Below are 26186 nucleotides of genomic sequence, written 5' to 3' on the forward strand. Positions count from 1 at the left end.
TATTTGAAAATCAACATATTACTTCTCTTTTTCCTCTTGTAAATGTGTCTTTTTGTTAGTTTGCTGTACGTGTACCGGAGGATATTAGGAATACCAATGCATTTTTGCAAGATAGTTCTTTACATACACCTCCTGAAACACCTGCAGTTCTCACAGATGCTGAACATACTTCAGAAAATCTACAGATTGATGAAGCTTCCTCTCTGAATCCTGGCAGTACAGAGAAGATTCAAACAGAGAAAGCTAAGATTGAAAGTGAAATGGACCCTTCAGACATTTCAAATGTGAGTGCTGCCAGATTGGTAAGAAACCTTGCAAGAATTCTGAATAAAAAACAATAGATGTGTTGTGGTTTTCCCATTCTACTTTGCACAATACTGACCATTAACTTGCTAGAGGAGTTGTGGAAAAGTCCTTAAAGTACACCTAATGTCATATGGAAAGTGTTGTTTTTACATGCTTCTAAGCACCTTCAACTTCAGAATTTATTTCAGTAAAGTGTCTGAATTCATCTGAATGTGTAGTAATACACTGATTTGGATTAGAAGGAGCTCACTTCCAATCAGAATGATTTTTGCTTCCATTATTCCTCATTTTAAGCAAGATTTAAATGTATTTATTACCCTAATTCTGCTAGTCAAAATTGAAAACTTATTTGGAAAAATGTGGAAATGGTCAGATTTATGTTTCACTAAGACCAACTCAGCCATTCTCTTCTGCCTTCATATACAACTGGCAAGCCTGACTGGCCCTTTGATCAGGGCCATTTCTAACCTGTACTGTATAAAATATTTCCTTGTAGTTTTCTCTGTCATATTGTTTATGAGTATTTATTTTGAAATAATAACTTCCTGAAACATGATTTATTTCTGATTCTTTTACCAATTTTTAAACAGGTGGGGTAGCTTTCTGAAGAATACTTAACTGTACAATGTAAATGTCTTTGCTACATGAACAGAGTTTTTCCCTTTCTATAAAAAGCAAGTTAGAAACTGATTTAAAATCTGACATTTATCCTTAGTGCTCTGTGTTGCACAAAGGGTATCAATTTGTAGGTGGGCAGCACTTCCAAGATGTGGCTGCCAATTTTTAATTAGTTTATTTTCTGATGTTCATTAAAGAGTCTGTGACTTGGTTTTAGTGTTTTCAGAGAAATGTGCAAGAAAATTTCCTAAAAAGAAGTATCTTTCATAATTTGGTCACCCTTTTCATGGCTTTAACAGAGAAAAGGAGGAATGAATGCACATTCTTTTCACCCCTTAATTTTGCGTATATTAGAAGATTCTGTTGAGTAGAGATGTGGCTTTGTGTCATCTGAGCATGTCTTTGTGGTTAGAAGAGTGTCATGTTCTTTATCAGATGACTAGTCATGGTTAAACATTGATCCTTTTCTGGAGTGTCCTTATTCCACTAAATGTAAGTATTATACAGCATGAACTCAAATTTTGTACTGTACCTGTGCAATACTCACTGCTACATTTTGGCTCAAAAAAAACATACCAAATCTGTAGATATCCAAGTAATATATTTCATTTTATTGAAAAGTCTTATAAAAAAAAAAAGAACCTCTCCTTGTTCAAGAGATTTGTAGACTTACTCTACCAGAAGTACTACAGCTTCTAAAGCACCTGCTTCACTGTTGTTTCTTCATTTCGCATCTGCAAGGATGCCACTTAAAAACACTGTTTTTTAGATTTAGAAGCAAGATTAAATACCTAATTTACAAAAACACTCCTGCAGTGTATTTTCACTGATAACCTCTTCCATAATGCTAACTAATCTGCAATAGAGAAATGTGTGAAAAATATGCCATCTTGGCTGCTTACGGACATGGGGCACCTCTCCCTACCCCAAATAGTGCTTTACTTTTAGCTCAGCACGCCCCCACAACAAGTGCAGCGCATATCCAGAAGAGGAATCTTATCACTTTGACCCAGTTTGCTCAGCATCTGCATAGTTCACGTGTGGCAGTGGGGCTTTTTGGCACTTTTATCTAATAGCTGAGTGAACCAGCTGTTAGACAAAAGCACCAAAAAGTCCTGCTGAAACGCGTAAGCTATACAGATGCTGGAGAACCAAGTCAAATTGACGCAATTCCTCTTCTGGTAAAGTGCTAGTTTTTTTGTTTTGTTTCTTTCCCACCTCTGTCAGCATCCATTGTTAGCACTTTTTCAGCTTCGCTGGTATCAGGAATTCTGGGGCACCTAGAGTGAATGGGTCTCTGCCTACTGAAGAGATACACAAAGCTCTTGGGTAAGAGGTGATATATTTTATTAGACCAAGTGAATAGCAGCAAAAAAATCCTTTTTTGCAGGCTTTTGGGCACATACACCCTCCTTCAGGCTGAGGAGAATTCAAAGATTGTAAAAGTCCTAGGTAGAAAATAAACTTCATTTTGCACAAGGGAGATAGAGGCTGGAAGTTCATTCCCCTGGGTATCTGAGAGTCCTTGTGGGAGAGTGTTGCGCTGTGATGTGCAGATTAGGCTGTTGTCTTCCCTAGAGGTGTCTGATGTCAGAGGCAGCCAGGAACTTGACAAAAAAAACCCTTCTTTCTTGTTTAGCAATGAAAGCACTTTTACCACTGTTGATTTGACATGCCTTGAGCACAAAACTTTGTTGTATCTATTTTAGCACTTCTAGCTTTGCTAACAGTAGCAGAGCAGAACTAACATTAGTAATGGAGGAGATTTAAAGGGAAAGTGTCATTAAGAACCAAAAATATGTCTAAACAGCTAAGTATTGGTGTTTTGAGGTTCAGATTCTTGCCCATGTTGCATTGTCATCCAAATTTATTAATTTCCCAGAGAAGCACAGCCTGAAAGGTTAAGCTCTGCTAAGATTTGTTACTGATAACTAACATTCTCTAACAAATATATCATTGCCCTCATAGATCCTCCTTTCTGTTTTGAATAATTCTGTATTCTCATTCAGGGACTGAAGAAAGGGTATATGTGGTCCCATTTGTGGATATACAGAAAGGTTCTGAGTGCCTTTAATGTACTTTTACAGTCTTTTCTCATATCCCTGAAGAAGGGTGCCTGTGCCTGAAAGCTTGCAAATAAAGAAAAAAATTTGCACAAACATCTAGTTGGTCTAATAAAAGAGATCACCTCTATGATGAGTTCTGATTTTTTTTTTGTAATGTTTCTGGACCTGCTTTGCCTAACCTTTACTCTAGAACAGTGATTTTCAACAATGGTTCCATGGCACCCTAGAGTGTTTTGAGATTCTTTCAAGGGTGCTGCACTTTTAGGTATGTAAGCATGATTCATAAGATAAACCCAGAGATTTCATATAGTGTTAAAAACATTCTCACCCGTTGTGGGCATATTGAGTTCTTTGCAACAGAAGAATTACTATTTTTCGATAGTCAAAAAGTGAGTGAAAGCTAAGAGCTGGCAGTTTCTGACAGATGTCATGAGTATAAAAAAGTTGAGAACCACTGCTCTAGGAAAGGGCTTTTTGGAGAGCAGTATTCAGAAAAAAATGGTATGTAATTTTTTTACTTCATTGCTTTCCGTGACCAATGCTGTACTTATTTGTAGTCTTTTGGTATGATGTGAATGTAGATTTAAAATTTAATATCCTTACATAGTGTGAAAATGTCTTAGCCTTTTAATTAATCAGTTCAAAAATGCCAGTGTTTTCGTATCAATTAATTAATTGCATCCTCTAAATGTAGCCCAGCGAAACAGAGAATGACTATGGGTTAAACAAAAGTGTAACACAAGCTGTATTTAGTATTTGGAAACTACTTTATTTATTTCCAGTTCAGTCCTGATTGTGGTTTCTTTCACAGTCTATGGCAGAAGTCCTTGCTAAAAAAGAAGAGTTAGCAGACCGCCTAGAAAAGGCCAATGAAGAAGCCATAGCTAGTGCTATTGCAGAAGAAGAGCAGCTCACTAGAGAGATTGAAGCAGAAGAAAACAATGACATTAACATTGAGACGGACAATGATAGTGATTTTTCTGTGAGTTTTTAATCTGTTTTAAAAATAAATTGTTAATGATTATACCTCACCAGAATGTAAATGTAATATACCATATATATTCAGATTCAAGATGAGGTATACCGTATTTACTCTGTCTCCCCCCACCCTCCAACATTGGAGGGGGAAAAAAGTCCCTTACATTGGATTCAGGTACAAGGCCAGGGAGCAAGCAGCTGCTGTAGCTCCAGCTACAGCCCTGAGCCAGTCTCCAGGCTGGAGCCGCAGTCTCTGCCCCCACCCCATACTGCCTACCCCCCTCTGTCTGTCCCTCCCCACCACTACTCACACTGAGTGCTACCTTCTTTACTCCATGACCCACTGAAACCTGTGTCCACTCACGTATAAAGGTCCAGGTCCACAAAAGTATTTAATTCCTAATTTCTAATCATGGTGGAAATAGGAGTTAGGTGCTTAAAATGTCTTTGTTGTATCCTGCTTTGAACAGGGGGCTGGACAAGATGACCGTGTTAGGTCCCTTCCATCTCTACTTTTCTATGATCCTACAACTCAGTGGGCACGTCTACACGTGACAGTACTTTGCTGTAAAACCATGATGCTGCAGCTATGTTGTAGCAACACGCTTCCTCAATATAGTGTGTTGCTACAGTGACGTAGCAGCTAAAAATAACCGCGCTGCGCACACAGTGCAATATGGGCTGTTGCTGAGCCATCATTTAGTATGTCCTTTTGGAAGGCAAGTGTAGACACACCCAGTATGAATAAGAGTAGCAGAACTGTGCTCTTGGTATTTGTGAGAATTCAGTTACTAAAAGCCCACATATCATTTTGAAAATGTAAGGGTTAATAATTCAAGGCCCTATTTCACAAACATGTGAATTAAGTTTCCTTAGCATTTAGTTCAGCGAGATTATTCAAATGTGTAGTCTACCGTAGCTATCATTTCTAGTTCAGGCATTTTTCTAAACATAAAAATTATACAAATAAAAAGAAAAAAAACCCTCTGTTGGTTCACCTTCTTTTTGCATTTCCAACCCAGTTGTCTTCAATCTTCAGTCAAAATTTGCACAGAATTATAGAAACCCTTCTGCTAATGTAAGATCATGTTAGACATTTACCTTTTCATTTCATGGTAATGTCTTGAAATTTCAGGCTAGCATGGGCAGCGGAAGTATATCTTTCTGTGGCATGTCTATGGACTGGAATGATGTCCTAGCAGATTATGAAGGTAAACATTTATGTATTCAAATATTAAGCTTGATATACAAAATAGGTTTGTAAGAAAGACTTTTTTCCATCTTTAGGTATGGATTTAGAACAAAAATGACCCTAGTTCCTTTGAAATATCAGGTCATGTTCAATAAACTTCATTCTGAAGAGGTGATATTTCCTCTCTTGCAGCTCGTGAATCATGGCGTCAGAATAATTCCTGGGGAGATATAGTAGAAGAAGAACCTGCACGTCCTCCAGGCCATGGAATACACATGCATGAGAAACTTTCTTCACCATCTCGCAAAAGGTCTTAACATTTTTATCTGATTTGAATAGCAAAACAGAAACACTTTCTCAATTGCATAAAATTATTATACCAGCATTTACTTTTTATAACATTTTCTGAGGTGTATAAATGAAAAAGTGTTTTGTGTAAGGGCAAATGGCTGTTGTTATGAAGTTTATTACTTTTAAACTGCATTGCACAAGAGTTAAAACCCTAAAAAGTTTTGATATGGAAAAGGAGCAGTATGGAGGCTAATATTAAAATACATTTATTGTGTATCAAATAAATGACAAAGTCACAGCATCCAGCAGTGCGATTGTTTTAGTTCGTTGATGATACTTAGTTGCCGTTGTTTCATTGGCTGGTTTTACTCTATTTGTACTAAAAGAACAATAGCAGAATCTAAAAAGAAACTTGAAGAGAAACAGATGAAAGCTCAACAGCTGAGAGAAAAGTTGCGTGAAGAGAAAACACTAAAGCTTCAAAAACTGATGGAGCGGGTAAGATTTCCTCATTTAAAAGATGCAGCCTGCTTTTATTCAGATTACCTTATGTTTTTGCCTAGCCCAAAACAATGATATGCTGTTAAATGTCAGAGCTAACTCTAAAGTGAACCTTGCTTTCTGGGTATGAATATATACTCTTAGGACATTACACGAATGATCTGCATTTCTACTAGGCTTGTAGATTGCTGCTGTTTATATTGCAGAAATGCCAAAAGACCTTATTCTAGATTGGGCCCCTATTTTCCTATGTGCTTTAAAGGAAGTCATGGGCCTTTCTGCAAAGAACTTGTAGTTTAAAAACAGAAGAAATGAGGAAAAATGGGGAACAATATACAGTTTATCAAAATGATTACAATCATATGTATTTTAGCTTTGCTTTCTTCTTTTTATTCATTTATTTGTGCTGATTCATTATTTATTTAGCTAGTTCATTTTCTGGGGCCAAATTAGGGAATGAGGAAACAGGTGAAGAAGGGAAAGAGGGTCATGGAGGAAAATGTGAGAGATGGGGCAAGGGAGAAAGGATGAAAGGAAACATCTTACGTATGGAATCATCCCCAAGCTATTTGTGGCAGCTAGCTGCTGCTTTTCAGCATCTGCCAGTTGACAGCCTGTCCCCTTCCCAGGCAGGGGAGAGGGCAGGCTGTCAATTAATCATCTCCCCTAAGGGTGAGGTCACCCAAGGAGCAGCCATCTAAGGCAGGGGTGGCCAGATATTTGGGCTGGAGGGTGACTTAAGTTTCAGTCAGCAGTTGAGGATTGGGGGAGGTGATATGCCAGTTGATCCTATCTGGCCTGCTGGCCACCTCTGGGAGCCTGAGGAGGGAGGGCTGCACCCTATACTGCTCTGTTGTGCTGCAGCCAGGGCCAGACTGGGCCCCACAGAGCAAACACTACTGTGCTCCCCACCCTGCTCCCCCGAGTCCATCGCTGTCACCCACCCAGCTTCCTGTTGTCACTGAGCTGTCCTGGCACTGACCACTGGCAGCCAGGCCCATGCAGGATCGGGCATGATGCAGTGCACCAAATAGATATCCTGCCCACCATGATGAGCTACTGCCACTGTGCTGCACTGGGAAAGTCGGGGATGGCTGACCAGCTCAAGCTCCCCCCAAGCCAGCATGAAGTCACCTCCTAGTGGTGCCATGGTGGCAGCGGCTCATTACGGTGGGTGGGAGAGATGGCTACTCTTTGTGCTGCATCACACCGCATCCCATGCAGGCCTACCTGCTGGCGGCCACAATGCCAGAACTGTGCAGCATCAGCAGCAAAAAGAAGGTGGAGGGGAGGATGAATGTGGAGGAGCAGCAGAGGGTGTAGCTCTCTCTCCTCAGGCTCCCAACAGCGGTTGGTGGACTAGATAGGATCAATTGATGGGTTAGATACGGCTCATGGGCCGTATCTTTCCCACCCTTGATCTAGAGCCTCCTGGCTAGCGAGGCCACCTGTGTATTTCAGATAAATTCTTACCACTAGAAAGAAATGCCTGTCCATGGCCTCAAGCAGGCAACCGAGTCATCAGAAAGAAAATGTCTGTAGTTCAGATTCTATAAACTCGTCTAATGTTAGCTGCATCCAGGAACTGTGAAGGTACCTGTTCCTACCCAACTCATGCCACTTCACGCTTTTAATGGGGATTTCCCTGTGTATCCCAGGGATTGGTTTCATCTCCAAAAGATCCTAGTGTGACTGGGAAGATTAAGGAAAAGACTTGGGGCTTGGTTAAATCAGATTTATAATTGCTTTAAATCTCTGGAGTGATGTGACAGTAAGATAAAGAGAATATCGAAAATGCATTCTGCACATGTTTTATATTTGTGCTATGCAAATGTTACCCAGCTTTAAAATATTGCCTGATGGTTCAAAATTCCTTTGGATTTTGTTGCATTTCCTAAAGCAAAAGGCTTTTATCATTCTGTACACAGTATTACATTAGACTTGTGAAATCATTAAACACGGTTATTATTAAATGATGAAGAGCTATAAGATTTATGACAAAATCCCATAGTAACTCTACTTTACTCTTGGAAGTGCTATATATGCTGAGACCATCCAAAGATCTCTCAGACATTTAGTGTTTAGTTCAGTGAAGCTGCATGATGTCTGCAGCAGCACTGGCTGCCTCAGGACCAGTCACAGTGGTGTGATCAACTGCTGTGATCATGGCTATTTTTGCTCAGGCCTTTCCGCTCTCCTAAAAGCAGTGCCTGGGGCTGCTGCTGTGGTTGCCCCCTGTCAGTTACACTGCTGGCTTAGTTAACTAGTCCCTTCTGAGTTAGACTGAAGTCCCTGCAGGACAGCTTTACATTTTCTTACAGATAAAGCATATAAAGGAAAAAGTACTGAGAAAAATATGTACGTTAACTATGGCATTTTATTAGTAATATACTAATATTATTCTCTCTGTGGTTAGGAGAAAGATGTGCGAAAGTGGAAAGAGGAGTTATTGGACCAAAGACGCAGGATGATGGAGGAAAAACTCCTCCATGCGGAATTCAAACGTGAAGTGCAGTTGCAAGCAATTGTGAAAAAAGCACAAGAGGAAGAAGCAAAGGTAGGAAGTTTGGGTAGAAAATTATTGCTAATTTTTGTTGGGTGCTTAGCATGGTTCTGCATAGCTACTTGTTTAAATGCCTACAAAATACCTATGGCAGTCAACACAGGTCAGACATATGATCACCAGTGAAATAGATAAGGTGAAAGTTTCCTTTTTAAAAAAAAGCCTAATTAATTGGGGAACTACTGTATTTACCTGAATCCAGTATGAAGTATTTTTCCCTCAGTCAGCATGGGGGAAGAAAGACCTTGTCTTGAATTCGAGTTCCAGTCCAGGGCAGGCAGTGGCTCAGCTCTAGTTCCTCCTGGTCCCTGGTCTGAAACTGTAGCTGAACTGCTGCCTGGCCCAACCTGGAATGGCTTGTTTGGTGCGGGAGAGGGTACGTGGGTGGGGGGAAGGCAGGGAGACTTGGGTGGGGGAGGGAGGGGAGAATTTATACCGTGCCTCCCCACCCTTGCTTCTTGTGCTTGTGCCTGCTTTCCCCACCCTCTGGTCCCTTCCCCTCAGCGGCTCTCTCCCCCATTACCTTCTGCTCTGGCTCTAGTCCTTCCAGCCCCAACACTGCCTGGCTGGGAGCTGCTGTTGCTTCTCTCTGGCCAGGCTGGGCTGGGGTTCTGCTGCTGCCAAGTGACCCAGAGTTGGAGCAGAGCTTCAGCAATAGGTAAAGTGGGGCAGGGGGGAGGCTGTAGGAGGGAGACAGGGAATGGGCTGGGCTGGGGCCTGGCTGGGCCTGCACTGCTGCTGACTGCCCCTGAGGGGTGGGTAGGGAGTGGAGTAGGGCAGGCACAGGCGTAGGACAGGGAAGCAGGAGATGGGCAGGTGGTAGGGGGTAGGCATGAGAGAGACATGGGGTAGGGGAGAAATGGGCAGGCTTCTGGCCCCTTGCTCCCTGTTGCTGCTTTCGTCACTATTGAAGTGGGGGAATGAATTTCAGGCATCCTTCATTAATTAGATTTTACACATGGAAAAATATAACATTTATAATTTTCCATGTATAAAATCTAATTATTGAGGGGTCATCTTAAATTCAAAGCCTTCTTGGATTTGGATAAACATGGAATTGTTTGAAGTCCTAGTGGAGGAAATACGTTTTATGAAGGGATTGGGAAAAAAAGATCTTGTAATGCTCTGGCCATTGGAAGGGACTTTAGAGGTAGTTTTCACTCCTGAAGGTATACAGAAGGAGTAGCAAAATTATTAAATTGTTCTTGTCAGTTGCATGGGAAACGAACAATGGGGAAAGCTTGTTTCACTCTTCCACATGTCACGCTCATTCTGGGATTAAGGGATAATCTGAACCTTTAAATGGAGTTTGGTTAATGTGTACTCTGTGCACATCCATACTGACCCAGTGTTCTGGGTTTAACTGTGACTGGAATTCCAAACACAAATGAGGTAGTAGCACATGACCGATGCACTGAACATAATTCAGAGTCTCTTGTGTGGAGCTATCACATTTCAAAATTTACTTAGCTCTTGGGTCTCTGAAGTGCCTATCTGGAAAAAAATCCCTAGCACGTAGATTAGAGTATTAATTTTTTTACATTCATTCAATGTAGAGAGAGTTGAGAAGTGTGTTTCTGCTGGTAAAATCAGTAAGAGGTTAGCAATGAGTTATTAAACTATTGGAAATCATACAATCACAAATTTATATTTGGCATATTGTAATTATTCTAGGAAGACAAGTTGCTTACCAGTGCAGTGATTTCAGCATCTGTTTTGCTAGGTTCCTAGTTGTCAATATATGTTTTTATTTTACTTCATTAATTTACTTTAATAATTTACTTTATTCATATTTTTAATAAACAAATGAAAAATAGTTTATTTTTCTGTAATGTCAGCATATGTATTGTTTTAAAGCTTGAATGCTGTTTTGTATTTAGTGAGCTCTTGTGTCCAAGCTATATTTGATATACCTTATCATCTTTTTTTAATTAACATAATCATGCCAAAATTGGTTTAGTGCTGTAACTCAATGGCTATTTCTGTCTCTTGGATTAAAAGAGTTTCTGAACTACTTAATTCAGTTTAGTATGTTTACCATCATCGTTGTATGAAACCTATGTGACTTCTTAATCATATTAACTAAATCATAGTGAACAAAATTCCCATGTAAACAGATGTGTGAAATACTGTGTATTTTTAAATGTGTGAGATCTGCTGCCCCTTGTGGTTCTTGCAAGAACAAGGTTAATTGGGCTAGGAGGCTTTGCAGAAATACTAGCTGTGTATTGCAGTTGGAAGACCACAGCAACTGTTACTGCCCAATTAGTTTTCTAAAATCCCATTGTTCACTGTTCAGTGAACTGCAAAATCTATTCTGCAAATATGTTCCGGTCAGTAAACAAAGCATACCCCCCCGCAACCAGCCCCCACTAAAACCCAACACTGCCTTTGGTTTGTTTCATAGATTTTACATCTGCATAGTTGTTTTATGGATTCATACAAATATAGTGGGCAGGATGCGTATGACAATACAATCGCTTTTGTGTTCAGTATTTCCTAGCATGATGATAACATTTTGTGATTTTTTTTTTCCTGAATGGTTTTCCTTCTGAAGTACTTTTTTAGTTAAAATTAAATAATGGGTCATCTTTTTCATGTAGATATAACTTTCTGAAACATGAGCTTTTGGCCTAATGTTTTTTGTGTTGCAGATAAGGGAGAAGGGGTGGGTGTCATGGTAAGAAAAATCTCATTTTTCTCTGTTCTTGAATGAAAAAAGAACAGAAAATAAATTGCCCATTTAAATAGATATGTGGGAAGAGGAAACTTTAGTTTTTGCATGTTTTTAATACAAGGAAATTCAAAAGTTGAAACTGGTTAAGGGCTCTTGTGCCCATGAAGAGCCTCATGCAAGTCAAGAGTTGTGCAGGTGTAGGTCTGCTTTTTTAGATGTGTTTACAGGATCTGGAGCTAGGTAAATTTTTTTTTCTTTATGGACTTTCTGCAACCTTCCTGGTCCTGTACAGGTAGTAGTTGAGAGTTGGTATGGTATAGGCTTGATCCTTTTAATGCTTACTTAGTGTGTTTAATTTTATGCTTATGGGCACTTCCATTGATGACAGGAAGACTATTCAAATATGTTAAGTTGGGCACAAGAATAAGTGCTTGTAGGATTGACATCTCTGGTGGGGGGACCTTAAAAGCTTGCTGCATATGAGACTTGTAATTTGGAGGCTGTCCATTTGGGTCACAGTCTAATTTAATTTAAAGAATGAATTGATTGATCAATTAAAATAATTAAGCAATTACCTGCATTATATGATTGATTAAATTAAACATGCAATTAAAATTATTGATAGTACACCAGCAAGGTACTTCACCGTGTGAATAAGAAAATTAAATTAGAATACTCATGTGAGTCAAGTTAGTGTTGAAGTACTTTGCTAAGTCAGAAACTTAAACCAAAGGGAGCTTGTTTATAATTCTTATAGTTCAGATTCTCAAATATAGCAATCTCATCTAAAATGGGTCTATGCTAGTTTTTTCTTCCTCATGTAGACCCACAGTTCTTAACAGTGGGCAACATTAGAGCAGCACTAAACAATGACAAATTTTAATGAAAAAACCAGGACAACTGAGAAAGAACAAAATGTTGTATGAAAAGTGCCCAGAGTCGATTTTTTAAAATATTGGAAAGCTTTAAATCCTCTAATTTCTTTTATACTTTGGTTCAATTGCAGGTGAATGAAATTGCATTTATAAACACTTTAGAAGCCCAGAATAAGCGTCATGATGTGCTGAATAAACTAAAAGAATATGAACAAAGGCTAAATGAATTACAAGAAGAGCGCCAACGAAGGCAGGAAGAAAAGCAAGCACGAGATGAAGCTGTTCAGGTATAATTTAACTCTTCAAACTATAATTCTTTTCAAAACACCAAGAAACATAATAAATTTGCTCTTAGTTTTAATTATGCATTTTGTAAGTCTTTTGTTTTGACTGCTGTATTAAATTACAAAAGACTATATTTCCATGTATCACTTCTTTATAATGCTTAAAGGAAGCAAGGAGAAATGTAAGTGTAAAAAGCTGTACCGGGTGTTCATGTCTGTCTTCAGCTGTTTAAAAAACATTTAATGGTTTTCTTAGACTGAAATAGTAAATATGTTTTAACAACAGTTAAGGCTTTTTGATGAAAACCAGAACATATTACAATGCAAAAATTGTAGTTTCATACTCATCATGCATACTAACATAAATGTCCCAATTTTTATAGGGCTACATAAAACCACAGAGAAAATATTTGTGTGTTCCTGAAATTCTATATTTTTGACTACACCCTTCCAATACTAGATTTCCCCAACCTCATATATCCGCTTTCTGGCACTGTTCTTTATGTTACTATCCAAAGCATAAATTTTCCTTCTATATAGAACTCCTTCCTTCTGTATACATGCCTCAGATCACCACAGCTATCTTTCACCTGTGAAACTTTAATCAAGCTGCTTTCGGTGCTCAGTTATTAAATATTGAGCCAGCTGATTGGTGTTGGAAATAAGAAAATTTAATGCTACCTACACATAGAAAAACAGAAATCACACTTACTCTACTTTTAAAAGAGTTGGACTGATCACTCAAAAACCTTCTGGTTTCCTGAGACTTGTCTGTCACACCATGTACTGAACAACAGGGGTGTGCAAAATGGGCCCTATTCGATTTGGATTTGGATTCGGCCCAAATCGGGGACAGTGATTCGATCCATTGATTTGGATCATTGTTCCCAATTAGATTTGGACACAGGAACAGCTTTAAAAGGTGGGGTTTTTTTATATACATTGAGTCGTAATCACTAAGGTTCTGGGACACATGGAGGCATTTCTCCTTGTTGCATTTCGACAAGGAGAAATGCAAAGTGCTGCACCTAGGGAGGAAAAATGTCCAGCACACCTACAGCCTAGGGAATGACCTGCTGGGTGGCACGGAAGTGGAAAGGGATCTTGGAGTCCTAGTGGACTCCAAGATGAACATGAGTCAGCAGTGTGACGAAGCCATCAGAAAAGCCAATGGCACTTTATCGTGCATCAGCAGATGCATGACGAATAGGTCCAAAGAAGTGATACTTCCCCTTTATCGGGCGCTGGTCAGACCGCAGTTGGAGTAATGCATGCAATTCTGGGCACCGCACTTCAAGAGGGATGTGGATAACCTGGAGAGGGTCCAGAGAAGGGCCACTCGTATGGTTAAGGGCCTGCAGACCAAGCCCTACGAGGAGAGACTAGAGAACCTGGACCTTTTCAGCCTCCGCAAGAGAAGGTTGAGAGGCGACCTTGTGGCTGCCTATAAGTTCATCACGGGGGCACAGAAGGGAATTGGTGAGGTTTTATTCACCAAGGCGCCCCCGGGGGTTACAAGAAATAATGGCCACAAGCTAGCAGAGAGCAGATTTAGATTGAACATTAGGAGGAACTGCTTCACAGTTCGAGTGGGCAAGGTCTGGAACGGGCTCCCAAGGGAGGTGGTGCTCTCCCCTACCCTGAGGGTCTTCAAGAGGAGGTTAGATAGGCATCTAGCTGGGGTCATCTAGACCCAGCACTCTTTCCTGCCTATGCAGGGGGTCGGACTCGATGATCTATTGAGGTCCCTTCCGACCCTAACATCTATGAATCTATGGAGCATCCCACAGCAGCACTGGGAACTCTCCAGCATGCTCAGCGGTGAACCTGGAAGTGGACCGGAAGTACTTCTGGTCCACTTCTGGATCTGCCAGGGAGTGCAGTGGGGGGCTCCCTGGCCTGGCAGTCGGTCATGGGTATACCCTGGGTGCCCCCTGACTCGGGAGGCACGAGTCACCGAGCCAGGAGAGTGTGTGTGGGGCCCCCCAGCACACGCCCTGGTGGACCCAGAAGTGCTTCTGGTCCACTTCCGGGTCTGCCACCGAGCAGCGTCCCACAGAAGCATGGGGGCTCCCCAGCGTGCATCTGCCCCAGCACTGCAGTGATCATGAGCCCCTGCTACCTAGAGGTATATAGAAAAACAATTTAAAGCTGTATCTACGTCTGAATCGCTGAATCTCTCTGAATCGATTCAGAGGGTTCTGAATTGATTCGGAGAGATTAAAGGGCCTGGGCCCTCTGATTCGATTCAGATTCAGAGATTTGGCCACTGAATTGGGCTGAATCTCCACTGAATCAGATCAGGAACCAAACCTTTGCGCAGCCCTACTGAACAAGCCCCTGCTAAAATGTTTAAGTTTATGAAGAGTACTTGGCTCCAGTCACCTTCATAGTCCTTCATCTTATCTTTAGGGAGTCATCTGCTTCCTGGCTATTATTCCCAGTCTGTTTTTGTTTTCTTGGTTCTGTGCATTTTTCTAGACCTGTCCTTTTAGATCTGAGCGCTGGATACTTCTTAACACAGCAGAGCAAGCCCTCTGGGGCTTATATGCAGACTTATAACCCTGAATCCTGTCCCCAATCTTTCTGCCCACCATTCCCAGTGCCTGACTAAAAATCAAGACTCCTTGGCCCCTTACAGCTTTTTTTCTCTAGAGATTTATTTTTCCATCTATGGCCTGAATTCTAAAACAGTTTTTCCCTGCACTCCTCAGCTGCAAAACACTGTGCAGACCTGGATGGTCCCCTTGGTGAGGATTTGTGCTACCTCCTGTGGACCTGGACCTGATCCTTTCTGTTCTAGTGAACTGAAATGAGCCACTTCAGTTCTGACAGTTTTCTAGTGTGCCAATCAGTTTTTCATGATTTAACCTTTTTTTGTTTAAAAAAATAGTTAACATAGTTAAACGTGGGTACGTAAACATTCTTGCACCTAAATCTGACTGTAGCACTTAAACAAAAGCAGCCTGGTTTTCAGAGATGCTGAACAGATGCAGACAAAGTTCCTTGGGTGAATTTGATATCTTTTATTAGACCAACCCAAATAGTTGGAGAAAAGTTATTAAGCAAGCTTTCGGGTTCAAAAACCCTTCATCAGGCTAAGGAAGTTTCAGCAGTTGGTGTGTGCTCTTCCTGGATGGAATGAAAAGTAAAGAAGCCAGGGGCTGGGCTGGGGAGTCAGTTGCCAGGCAAATTATAATGTATCAAAAATCCAATGTCTGTTTAGTCCATGATCTCTAGTATCCAGGAGGTTGATGAAATAGAGCTCATAAGCTCGTCTCTGGGAAGTGTTGTGTAAGTTTCCCTTGAGGATCAGGACTGAGAGATTGGAGAGAGAGTGGCCCTCCTGTGAGAAATGTGCCCCCACCGGTAATTGGGTATTTCTGTCTTTGATAGATTTCCGGTGTGCGTTCATTCTGGTGCGCAGTTGTTGTTTGGTCTCTCCTACATATTTTCCATCAGGGCATTTGGTGCATTGGATGAGGTATATTACATTTCTGGAGGTGCAGCTGTAAGATCCGGGGATGCTGATGGCTCGGTTGTGGGGTGTAGTAATTGTGGGGGTGGTGGAGATGTGTTGGCAGGTTTTGAACAGATGCAAGAACTGGTAAGGTAGATTCTACCATGCTAGACTTTGAAATGAGGAAAGTATGGATGATGATAGCAAGATCTACATCCAGAAGGGAAGACCACATCCATGTGGCAAGGTACAGATGGTTAAATACCATTTTCTTCACCACTGCCACTAAACTTCTAAGTGCAACTGTTGGCTTAGTCAACTTAGCATAACTATATATTGTTTCTTTTTAATATGAATATTAGAGTCTTTGTCTTCAGTGGGAATTAGCGCCTTGAAAAAGAACTTTAGTAATAAAATGTAAATATAAGACATTTCTGTTTCTATATGCAGGGTATAATTTTCTCATTTAAAAAAAATGAATGCATGAATATGGACTAGCACATGTGTGGACATGTCTATAACTTTGTTTTCATAAGTTTAAATGGTGTTTCAAACTGCTCAGGAAAAGTTCATTAATCCCCCTTGATGATGACAGATACATACTCACCAACCATCATGTATATCCACTCCTCAAGTGTTTGTTTGACATTTGATCATTATATTGCCAATATGCTATTTTTCTCCAGATCTTACATTAAAGTTATTGGTGGTGTAGACACCTAATTTAAAGTCTGTTAGCCCATTTCCAAAGGATGTTTTCAAGGCTTGTGTGAATGATATTCAGCAGGGTTATCAGTCTGCTCCACAGTACTCCAGACACATTTTGTATTTTTAATAGGGTATCTGCACTTCTGTCTATTTGATTATGTGGTTAGTCAAGCATGCCATTCTTTTTCTTGTTTTTCTCTTTACCTTTTTTAAAGAAAGGAAATTAAATTCATTCAAGCAATGTTATCATTGAAATTTTATACATGGCAAGGTAGGATAATCAAAGATCCGGTCTCACAGTAACCATGACCCAGCTACATTTCACCTGTATATTAAGACTTTAAAATTAATGTCATATACACGAACACAAAATGTTACTTATATGCAGAGGGCCAGAGTTATGGCTACTGTTGGTGTTTGGATTTCCAAACTTTTATAGTGTTAAATCAAAAACATAGCATTAGATTAAAGTTTTGTTACTTTTAATGCATGTAAAGTTTGTGCATCTGGTGTTTAAGTTACTCTGTACAATGCAAGCCATTTAAAAATGTTACCTCAACCTAACGAGCTTCCTTGTGCTAATGAAATCTTGCACTTGAGGTAAATTAGGCTTAATATTGTGTTTATAGAGACCATGCTAGGGATATATTTAAAAAATATATTTAACTATCTGATTTTTATATAAGTTGTTATGCAAAAACAGCTAATATTTCAAAAGTCAAGTCAAGGCAGTTGGAAATGGCTTCTAAAATTCAGTGTCCCCCCCACTTGTAATAAAAGAACCACATTCTCTTTTAGTGAAACTAATTAGCTAAATACAACTTTGAAACTTCAAACATGGTTTTAAAACATGGTTTGTTTTATGTTTTTTACTGGAGCAATAAAGCTAATCTGTCAGAGAGGTTTATAGCGCAGCCTGTAATTTTACTATGATGGTTACAATAAAATGAAATTTAGGTAATGGGAAAGAAGTTGCACATTTGGGTCTGATCAGGCAAAAAGAAAGCTACAGTCAAAATGTATCTTAGTAGTGCAAAATGATTTTAGAATCAAGCTAAAAAGATTTTAGGGTTCCTTGGGAGGAGATTTCTTTTAAAGCAGCATATACAGTACACCCAAATGTATAACTGGACTATGGTTAAGTAATCACTCTTTTTGAGACTCTCTGTTCAGTGGGTTTAATCTTTTGCGTCTAATTCTTTTTATGCCTATTTAGAACCTATATTAATGCATAATGTTTAGGTGATTTATACATGCATATGTTCATGAGAGCATTTTTGAGCATGTACCAACGTATCTATTCTGTGGAAACTTGATCCTTAGAATGTATGTAAGAGTAATAATAGGAGCCTGTAGTAGGGCCTAAAATCTGATTTCATATTGCTGTCAACTTTTAAATAAAATTAATAGTTGAGAATGATTAATTTATAATTAGGAGCGTAAAAGAGCTCTGGAAGCAGAACGCCAAGCACGGGTCGAAGAGCTGCTGATGAAGAGGAGAGAACAAGAAGCTCGAATTGAGCAGCAGCGGCAAGAAAAAGAGAAAGCACGGGAAGATGCAGCACGAGAAAGGGCCAGGTAACTCTTCTTACAATCTTGGACCATTTTCCTGCTTTCTGACCATTAGTGTCAGACTGCTGCTACTGGGTAGACCACAAGGCAGCATTAGGGATTTGATTTTGACAGTTAAAGTAAAATTCATATTCCTTTTAAATATTCTTGGTAGGGATTGGAAACAGCAGAAATCAGGTGATTCAGGTTCCTTATTCTGGATTAACAAATTATTGTGCGTATTTGGGTGCAACAGTAAATCTTATTAAACAGTATTGAAAATTACTGCATTGTAATGCAGGCTTTTATATCTAACTTTATTAGACTTTTATTCTAATTTTTATCTAATCTAAATTTGTAAGACTTTTATTTCTTACAGTAATTCATCTTTTCCTTTTTTGGATAATTTTTTATTCTTTTCTTCTTTTGTGATCAGGGGTGTAAAGGGATTTCTGATGAAACAGAAGTTTTATTTTCTTGTCATTGTACTTCCGTTCAGCCAAATATGAATTTTGTGTGTGTGTGTGCGCATGCATTTAATTATATAATATTGACTCACTGAATGTAGGTGTCAATTATACTTCATGAAAAAGATTTCTGTGAAGCAGTGTTACCATCTACACTTTGACTCGTAAAAATCGCATGCTACTTAATACTTACTACCTTTGCAAGTGTCCTGTTCTTGTTCCCTCTTGTTCCAAAGCATTTCTATGAAATCTAAATGGAAGCTACATTCTTTTTATAACTGAAAGGTGATACTTTAAAAAAAATCCTCTTTTGATAGTCAGGGGTGTACTTGAGTATACTTTTGCTAGTCATCACTTCAAGTCTTCAAAGCCATTTTAATGAGTATTCTTTACACATTTGGATTATTTCATTTAATTTGGTCACTTTCTACACATTTAAAAAAACCTTAGTCTAATCTGATTTTGTATAGAGGCCTAATATGCCATGACATTATTAAAAATAATTTATTGCAAGTCCAAGACCTTCAGCTCTGCTTTTTCCCTTTCAATACCTTTCCTGGCTTGCCTAGAACTTCTCCCATTGAAGGGCATAGTGAAATGTTTTCCTTATGCCTCTTTTTCATTCTTTCTCATTCCCAGAGTATTTGAAGAGAATCAAGCCAAGTAATATTAGTTGTGTCAGTATGGAATAGGTAGACAGACCTGGTTTTTTGAGCTTCTGATTATGTCCAAAGATTGTCCACTTGCTCCTCTTCTCTATCAGGCATCTCTTGTCCCAACAGAAGAGTCTTCTGAGTCAAGTCCCTTTATGAGGCATCATAAGTATTGGAATTTGAGGATAGGTTATGTTTATCTCAGGAGACCAAGATAGTTGGGGTTTTTTGTTGTTGTTTGTGCCCGCCTGGCCTTGAACATCTTGTTCCATGCTTCCCTAGTTCGGGTGCTCACCAGGATCCACCCTGCCGTTACAGGTGGTCTTACGGGGAGGTCTTCACGAGGTCTTCCGCGAGGCTCCACCTCCCCTCTACCTCGCCCTATACCCAGCCTGGCGGGTCACTGTCGATCTTGCGGCCGATCTCGTACTCCACGATCCCTGCTCAAACAACGAGCGCTTGGCTTGTCTTCCCGCTTTTCTTGTTTTCACCTTTCTTCAACCCCTTCCGATGCAGGGAAACACAAAATACTCTCTCTGGAGAAAGAAAAGGGCCAACAAACAAGAAAACCACCACCAACACCGTGCCTCCTTGTGGACCCCAGATAGCCCCTCCGCACTCCTGTTTGCCCAACAGGGTCCTCTCTAGATCACCTAGCCCTGCATCTTGGTCCCTACTGCCCTGGCTATGGCTGCTCTCCCTCGCGGCCTCCAAAATGTTGTGACCCTCTCTCTGGGTCTTCTCAATCCTGCAGCCCTCTTTCTGGGATTTCACAGCCCCATAGCCCTCTCTCTGGGTCTTCCCAATATTGCTGCCCTCTCTCTAGGTCTTCCCAGTATTGCTGCCCTCTCTCTGGGTCTTCCCAAAATTGCTCCTCCCCTTGTGGTGTCTCTCCACACGCTCTGGTCCCCTCCACCGTCCCACCTGTTTGGATGTTGTAAGGAGGATCAGCGTTTCCTCCTTTTCCTTGGAAACTATTGGTCCTGGGGCTTTTCCAGGTTCCTTCCTTATTCTCTGCCTTGCCCGTCACGGGAGCTCCTGTTCCTAGCGCCGGTTTGTCTTTACTGCTGCTGCCGACCTTTCCCTTGCTACCTGAGGCGTCGACTCCTCTTCTACTAGCGATCGTTGCCTCTCCCTCCATCCTGTCCTTTCGACTGACTCCACCGGCTGGGGCTCCACCCAGTATCCGCCCCCTTGCCTCTCTGTGTCGTCCTTTTTGTTTCTGCCGGCTGGTAATCGCTGCTGACATCACCTGCCGACCTCAGCTGAATGAAGGTGCAGCTAATAACCCGTGCGGGTTTTCCCTGTTGCTCCTGTTTTGCCTCAAGTCCTGCTGCAGGTAAGTTTTCTTTTTTTACTTTTATTTTTCCTGCTCCTCCCCCGTTTCCTAGCCCCAGGGCTTCCCCCTTGGGCTTTGGGGTCTCCCATGTTCGTCTCTCCCTGTGACATTGTTGATTGTTTGTTTGTTTGTGTGAAGAACCAGGAGTAACAAGTAAAAACCCTCACAGTAGGAACGGAGACCGAGGAAGACAAGGAGGGGAGAACCGGAGGAGTGCGGAGGTTCAGGAGAAGCTGTTCAGTGAGGACCAAATGCCCTAGGGCAGAAAGGGGAGGGGCCGGAGGGAGACAGACGCCAGAGGAGAGCGAAGAGGGAGGCTCTGAGAAGAGAAACGGAGAGCAGAGGACCCCGAAGAATCAGGCTCTGAGCGAGTGCAAGAGGCAAACAGTTAATTCAATGAAGAATCACCAATGAGTAATCCACCAGAGGTGATTCCCCCAAAGGGGAGAGAAACCCTTTTCTCATTGGGAAGTTACAGGGACTGAGGTTTAGTTGGTGTTGTTTACTTGCGAGGCTCTATAGTGAGCCTATTGAACTCGAAAAGAAAAAAAGGAAGAAAAGAAGAGGCAATTGAGAGTGGGCGCGATAGGTTCTTGGGAAGAGAGACCATGCCCAGAAGAGTAATGAGGACTAAACCCGAGAAGGTACAAACCACGCAGACTGAAAAAGGTTAGAGAAGCAGTAATGTGATTAAAGTAAAATCTTATCCAAGTTGGATTCCATTTAAGTTGATAGTGATATTTAATTGATGTAAACACATAACAAATAAGTGATAGATATAAGTTTGAGAAAGTATAAATAAAAGACACTGTTAAGCTAAACAAAGTAAGACTGTGATGTTAACTTGACAGTTAGTACTAGACGAGCTACACAAGAACTACCAAAAGCAAAAACAAAATTTATTAAAAACTAAAGAAGATCCCCTTCCCCACTGGTTGCCAGATTTTATTGGGGCAGATAACCAATAACACCTCCCGACTTATAACATCATATATTAATCAAGACTTGGCAGGCGAGAGTCCGTAAATATCGTTATTAGCCCAGACAGTGCAATCGGAGGGAAGAAAAGAAAGAATGTCGCATCGGGTTAGACAGAACCCCTATACAAGTGGTGCATTTGCTGGGAAATTTGACAGTGACCCAAGTCATAAGGAACACATGGAAATGCAACCAGGCACCATGGGGAATCCTGAACCTCTCCAGCAGACACTACATCAGATAAGCCAGCTGCTACAACAACAACAACAGCAAGCAGGTCGACAAATTGCTCTCGAGGAAAAGTGTCTTCAACAACAAGCATGGACTCAACGAAACCAAGTGGAATTGAAGGTTCCCAAGATGACTCCACAGGACGACCCAGAAGCCCTTCTAGAGAGTTTCGAATGAGCAGCACTGGTCTCAGGTTTGGATCGAAGCTGATGGGATTGGCCAATTTGGGTGTCTTACTGATAGGAAAAGCCCAGGCTGCCTATCGAGCTATGCCACGGGGCGAAGCAGTCAACTATGACAAAGTAAAAAAGGAAATTATGTATTGTTTGGATATCAACCCCGAGAGAATATCGTCAAGTCTTCTGAATGAAGAAGAGGATAAGTCCACTCGGATCTTACTTCAACATCTGGCAGATTTATTAGAGAAGTGGTTGAGACCCCAAGAGGTGTCCAAAGTGGATCTGTGACCAGATTTTGCTAGAACAATTTTTAATGGATCTGGACGAAGGTATCCAGCCATAGGTGCATTGCCACTGCCTGAAATTGTCAGCAGAAGCTGAGATTAGCAGAAGATTTTGACATCGCACAAGGAGATGGTAACCAAGAATGTGGTATAAAAGGAAGGATAACCCCTGTATCACCTGAGACGGGTCATAAGGAAGCCCGGGAGACGAGATAATCAACGATAGTGTGCTTCCAGTGCGGACGAATAGGACACATGGCAAGAGATTGTACAGACGTGCCTTGCCAGTTTCAACGTGGTCAGGAAGGCCAAGGTGGAAATGGAGCTGGGACTAGCAACCCAGATCAAGGAAAACAAGAAGTCCTTTTTCAAATACATAGGGGGGCAAAAGAAGGTGCCAAGTAATATGGGGCCTCTGCAGGACATGCTAGCAAATCTGGTCATCTCACCTGACAGTAAAGCTGACATATTCAACAATTTCTTTGCCTCCATATTTCTGAGGAGGGACCCGGATATTTCCCCCACTGGCCCCCCTGGGGGCCCTGTCAGTGGCACACCCAGGCCTAGGATTAATGAGGACCTTGTCAGGGAACTTCTGGAGGGACTAGATGTATTTAAATCTGCAGGTCCTGATGATCTCCACCCCAGAGTGCTGAAGGAACTGTCAGGGGTCATTGCTGGAGCTCTGGCACAGCTCTACGAGCACTCATGGCTCTGGGGCAGTGTGCCGGAGGACTGGAAAAGGGTCCCCATCTTCAAAAAAGGGACAAAGGAGGACCCAGGAAACTATAGGTCCGTGAGCCTTACCTCGGTCCTGGGGAAGCTTTTCGAAAGAATTATCCTGGCACATGTCCAGGAAGGGTCAGCAGGGGAGGTTATGCTCAGGGGCAACCAACCTGTGTTCATTAGGGGCAGGTCTTGTCAAACCAACCTGGTGGCCTTCTACAACCAGGTCACCAAGTCCTTGGATGCAGGTGTCGCAGTGGATATAGTCTTTCTGGACTTCAGGAAGGCCTTTGACACGGTCTCTCACCCCATTCTCGGTAAGAAACTAGGAGACAGTGGTGTTGATGCCTACACAGTCAGATGGGTCACTAACTGGCTGGAGGGCTGCACCCAAAGGGTGGTGGTGGGCGGGTCTTACTCGACCTGGAGGGATGTGGGCAGTGGGGTTCCCCAGAACTCGGTCCTCGGGCCCGCACTATTCAGCATCTTCATCAGTGACTTGGGTGAGGGGTAGAAAGCACCCTGTTCAAGTTCGCAGATGACACTAAGATGTGGGGGGAAGTGGGTACGCTAGTAAGAAGGAACAGGCTGCAAGTGGATCTAGGCAGGTTACAGGGGTAGGCCAAAGAGAGCAGGATGGGGTTTGACACCAACAAGTGCAGGGTAATGCACCTGGGGAGGAAGAACCAGCGGCACACCTACAGTCTGGGGACCTCCCTTCTCGTCAGTGTCGAGACAGAAAAGGATCTTGGAGTCATCATTGATGTCACAATGAACATGGGCCGACAGTGTGGGGACGCGGTCAGGAAGGCCAACCATACCTTGTCGTGCATCCGCTGATGCATCTCAAGCAGGTCCAAGGAGGTGATCCTCCCCGTCTACACGACACTGGTCAGGCCGCAGCTGGAGTACTGCGTCCAGTTGTGGGTGCTGCACTTCAGGAGGGATGTGGCCAATATGGAGAGGGTCCTAAGGAGGGCCACCCGCATGATCAGGGGTCAGCAGGGCAGACCCTATGAGGAGAGGCTAAGGGACCTGAACCTGTTCAACCTCCAAAAGAGAAGGCTGAGAGGGGATCTAGTGGCAGTCTACAAACTAGTCAAGGGGGACCAGCAGGCATTGGGAGAGTCCCTGTTCCCCCGAGCAATCCTGGGAGTTACAAGAAACAATGGACTCAAGCTAGTGGAGGGTAGTTTCAGGCTAGACTTTAGGAAGCGCTATTTCACTGTCAGGGCGGCTAGGACCTGGAACCAACTTCCAAAAGAAGTGGTGCTGGCTCCTACCCTGGGGGTCTTTAAAAGGAGGCTGGACAAACATCTGGCTGGGGTGGTTTGACCCCAGTACTCTTTCCTGCCATGGCAGGGGGTCGGACTAGATGATCTCCTCAGGCCCCTTCCGACCCTACCTACTATGAAACTGAAACGTGGACGAGAAACTTCATTGGAGGCTAAGATACAGCATAATGGACACAGAGACAATGGCCAGGTAGAGATGATGGACCGTAGCATTGGAAAACCAGGCGGGGAAAGGCCGAAGGATAAACTGACTATTTGGGCTTGGGTAGGCGGGAAGAAGATACAAGCCATCGTGCACACCAGTTGTGCACAGACCTTAGGGAGGGCAGACCTGGCTTGGAGAGATTGGACCCCAAGAGCGGGTGCAGTGAAGATGATTTGTATGCATGGGCAACCCTCGGTATATCCACAGAAGAGATATTGGGTGGAGGTATTAGACGTTTGGAGAGAAATGTCCATCAGGCTAGCCAAAGATCTGCCCTATCCAATGATATTAGGCCAAGATTGGATGGAAATTTGCCATATGTTGGATACAGTGAGAACACAAGAAGAAAAGCAGATGGGCTTGATGGGAGAAGAGTCTGAAAATCCATTCGTGGCAGATAGGTTCGATCTAGAAAGTTTGGCAAGCAATGCCCACTTCAGGGAAGCCCAACAGGGAGAAGATCTGTTCCAAGCCATCATGCAGTCAGAATTGGCCAAACAAGACGAACAGGTAATATGCCCTGATCGGTGTTGCGCATTGCCTAGATACGAACTAAGAAAGAGTCTACTGTATAGAATTAAAGAGGGCTAAGCTGATGGAGTAGAGATACCACAACATCTGCTTCCTCAGGCATATAGAAACTCATTATTGAAATTAGCCCATACAAACCCCTTGGGAGGACACATGGGGAAAGCCAAAATGGAGGCTAGACTGACTAAGTGGTGTTTCTGGCCCCGACTCTACGAGCAAGTAGAAGACTTCTGTCAAGCTAGCCCTAATTGCCAGCAGGTCAGCCTACAAAAACCACCTTGAGTTCCTCTACTTTTAATGCCGGTAGTGGAAGAACCATTCTCCCGAATAGCACTAAATATAATAGGGCTAGTACCAAAAAGTTTGACAGGTCATCAGTTGATATTAGTCATGATAGACTATGCCATGAGGTTTCTTGAAGCAATCTCACTTTGTACAGTTACAGGACCTCGGGTAGCGGAGGAATTTCTTACGTGGGTATCGAGAGTGGGTATACCCAAAGAAATAATCACAGACCAAGGGACTAAATCCATGTCCCATGTAATGAGAAGCCTATGCCAAGTGCTCAAGATACGGCACTTGTGCATGGCCTTATACCATCCCCAAACAAACAGGTTAGTAGAAAGGTTTAACGAAACTCTCAAAAACATGTTATGCCAATGTGCTCAAAAAGAACCAAGGAAGTGGGATTTGTTAGTACCACCACTGTTATTTGCAGTAAGGGAAGTCCCTCATCCTTCCCTTGAGTTTTCTCCATTCAAGCTGGTATATGGACACAAACCATGGAGCCTGTTAGATGTAGTAGAGGAGGGATGGGAGAAGGGGGAACCCACGGGGACACAACCAATAGAATACATCCAAGAGCTGAGGGAAAGTTTACAGCAAGCAGGGGAGGTAGCCCAAGACCATCTCAAACAAGCACAAGAGAGACAAAAGGTCTATTATGACAAAGGGACTCGACAAAGAGAATTATGGAAAGGGCAAAAAGTTTTAGTGTTGCTGCCTAGTGCAACGAGTAAATTTTTAAATTGTTGGCAAGGACCATCTGAGATAATCAGGCAGGTTGGCCTGGTTGATTTATGAAACCCTGGATGCAAAAAACCCCCACATTTTTCATGTCAATTTGTTGAAACCCTGGCATGAACCAGAATGTCTAATGGGGACTCGCTTAAGAGAACAGTCAGGGTCAGGAAACAAAATGACCAAATTACAAAAAGGACAGGAAGCT

General features: G+C 42.1%; 1 protein-coding gene across 6 annotated transcripts in view; it reads left to right on the forward strand.

The window, feature by feature from the left end:
- SCAPER (S-phase cyclin A associated protein in the ER) overlaps nt 1–26186 on the forward strand; it is a 372539-nt gene that overhangs the window by 92125 nt on the left and 254228 nt on the right. For 5 of the 6 annotated variants that reach the window (XM_059714759.1, XM_014606103.3, XM_019477699.2 and 2 more), the window contains 8 exons: nt 60–302; nt 3802–3972; nt 5104–5179; nt 5353–5470; nt 5838–5949; nt 8369–8509; nt 12199–12354; nt 17955–18097. In XM_059714759.1, the coding sequence (XP_059570742.1) occupies nt 60–302; nt 3802–3972; nt 5104–5179; nt 5353–5470; nt 5838–5949; nt 8369–8509; nt 12199–12354; nt 17955–18097 (1160 nt within the window). The remainder of the gene's footprint in view (nt 1–59; nt 303–3801; nt 3973–5103; nt 5180–5352; nt 5471–5837; nt 5950–8368; nt 8510–12198; nt 12355–17954; nt 18098–26186) is intronic. The other variant, XM_006261352.4, reaches the window with a different exon arrangement.

This window comes from Alligator mississippiensis, chromosome 11 (assembly GCF_030867095.1).
Source record: "Alligator mississippiensis isolate rAllMis1 chromosome 11, rAllMis1, whole genome shotgun sequence".
In the NCBI taxonomy this organism is placed as follows: domain Eukaryota; kingdom Metazoa; phylum Chordata; order Crocodylia; family Alligatoridae; genus Alligator; species Alligator mississippiensis.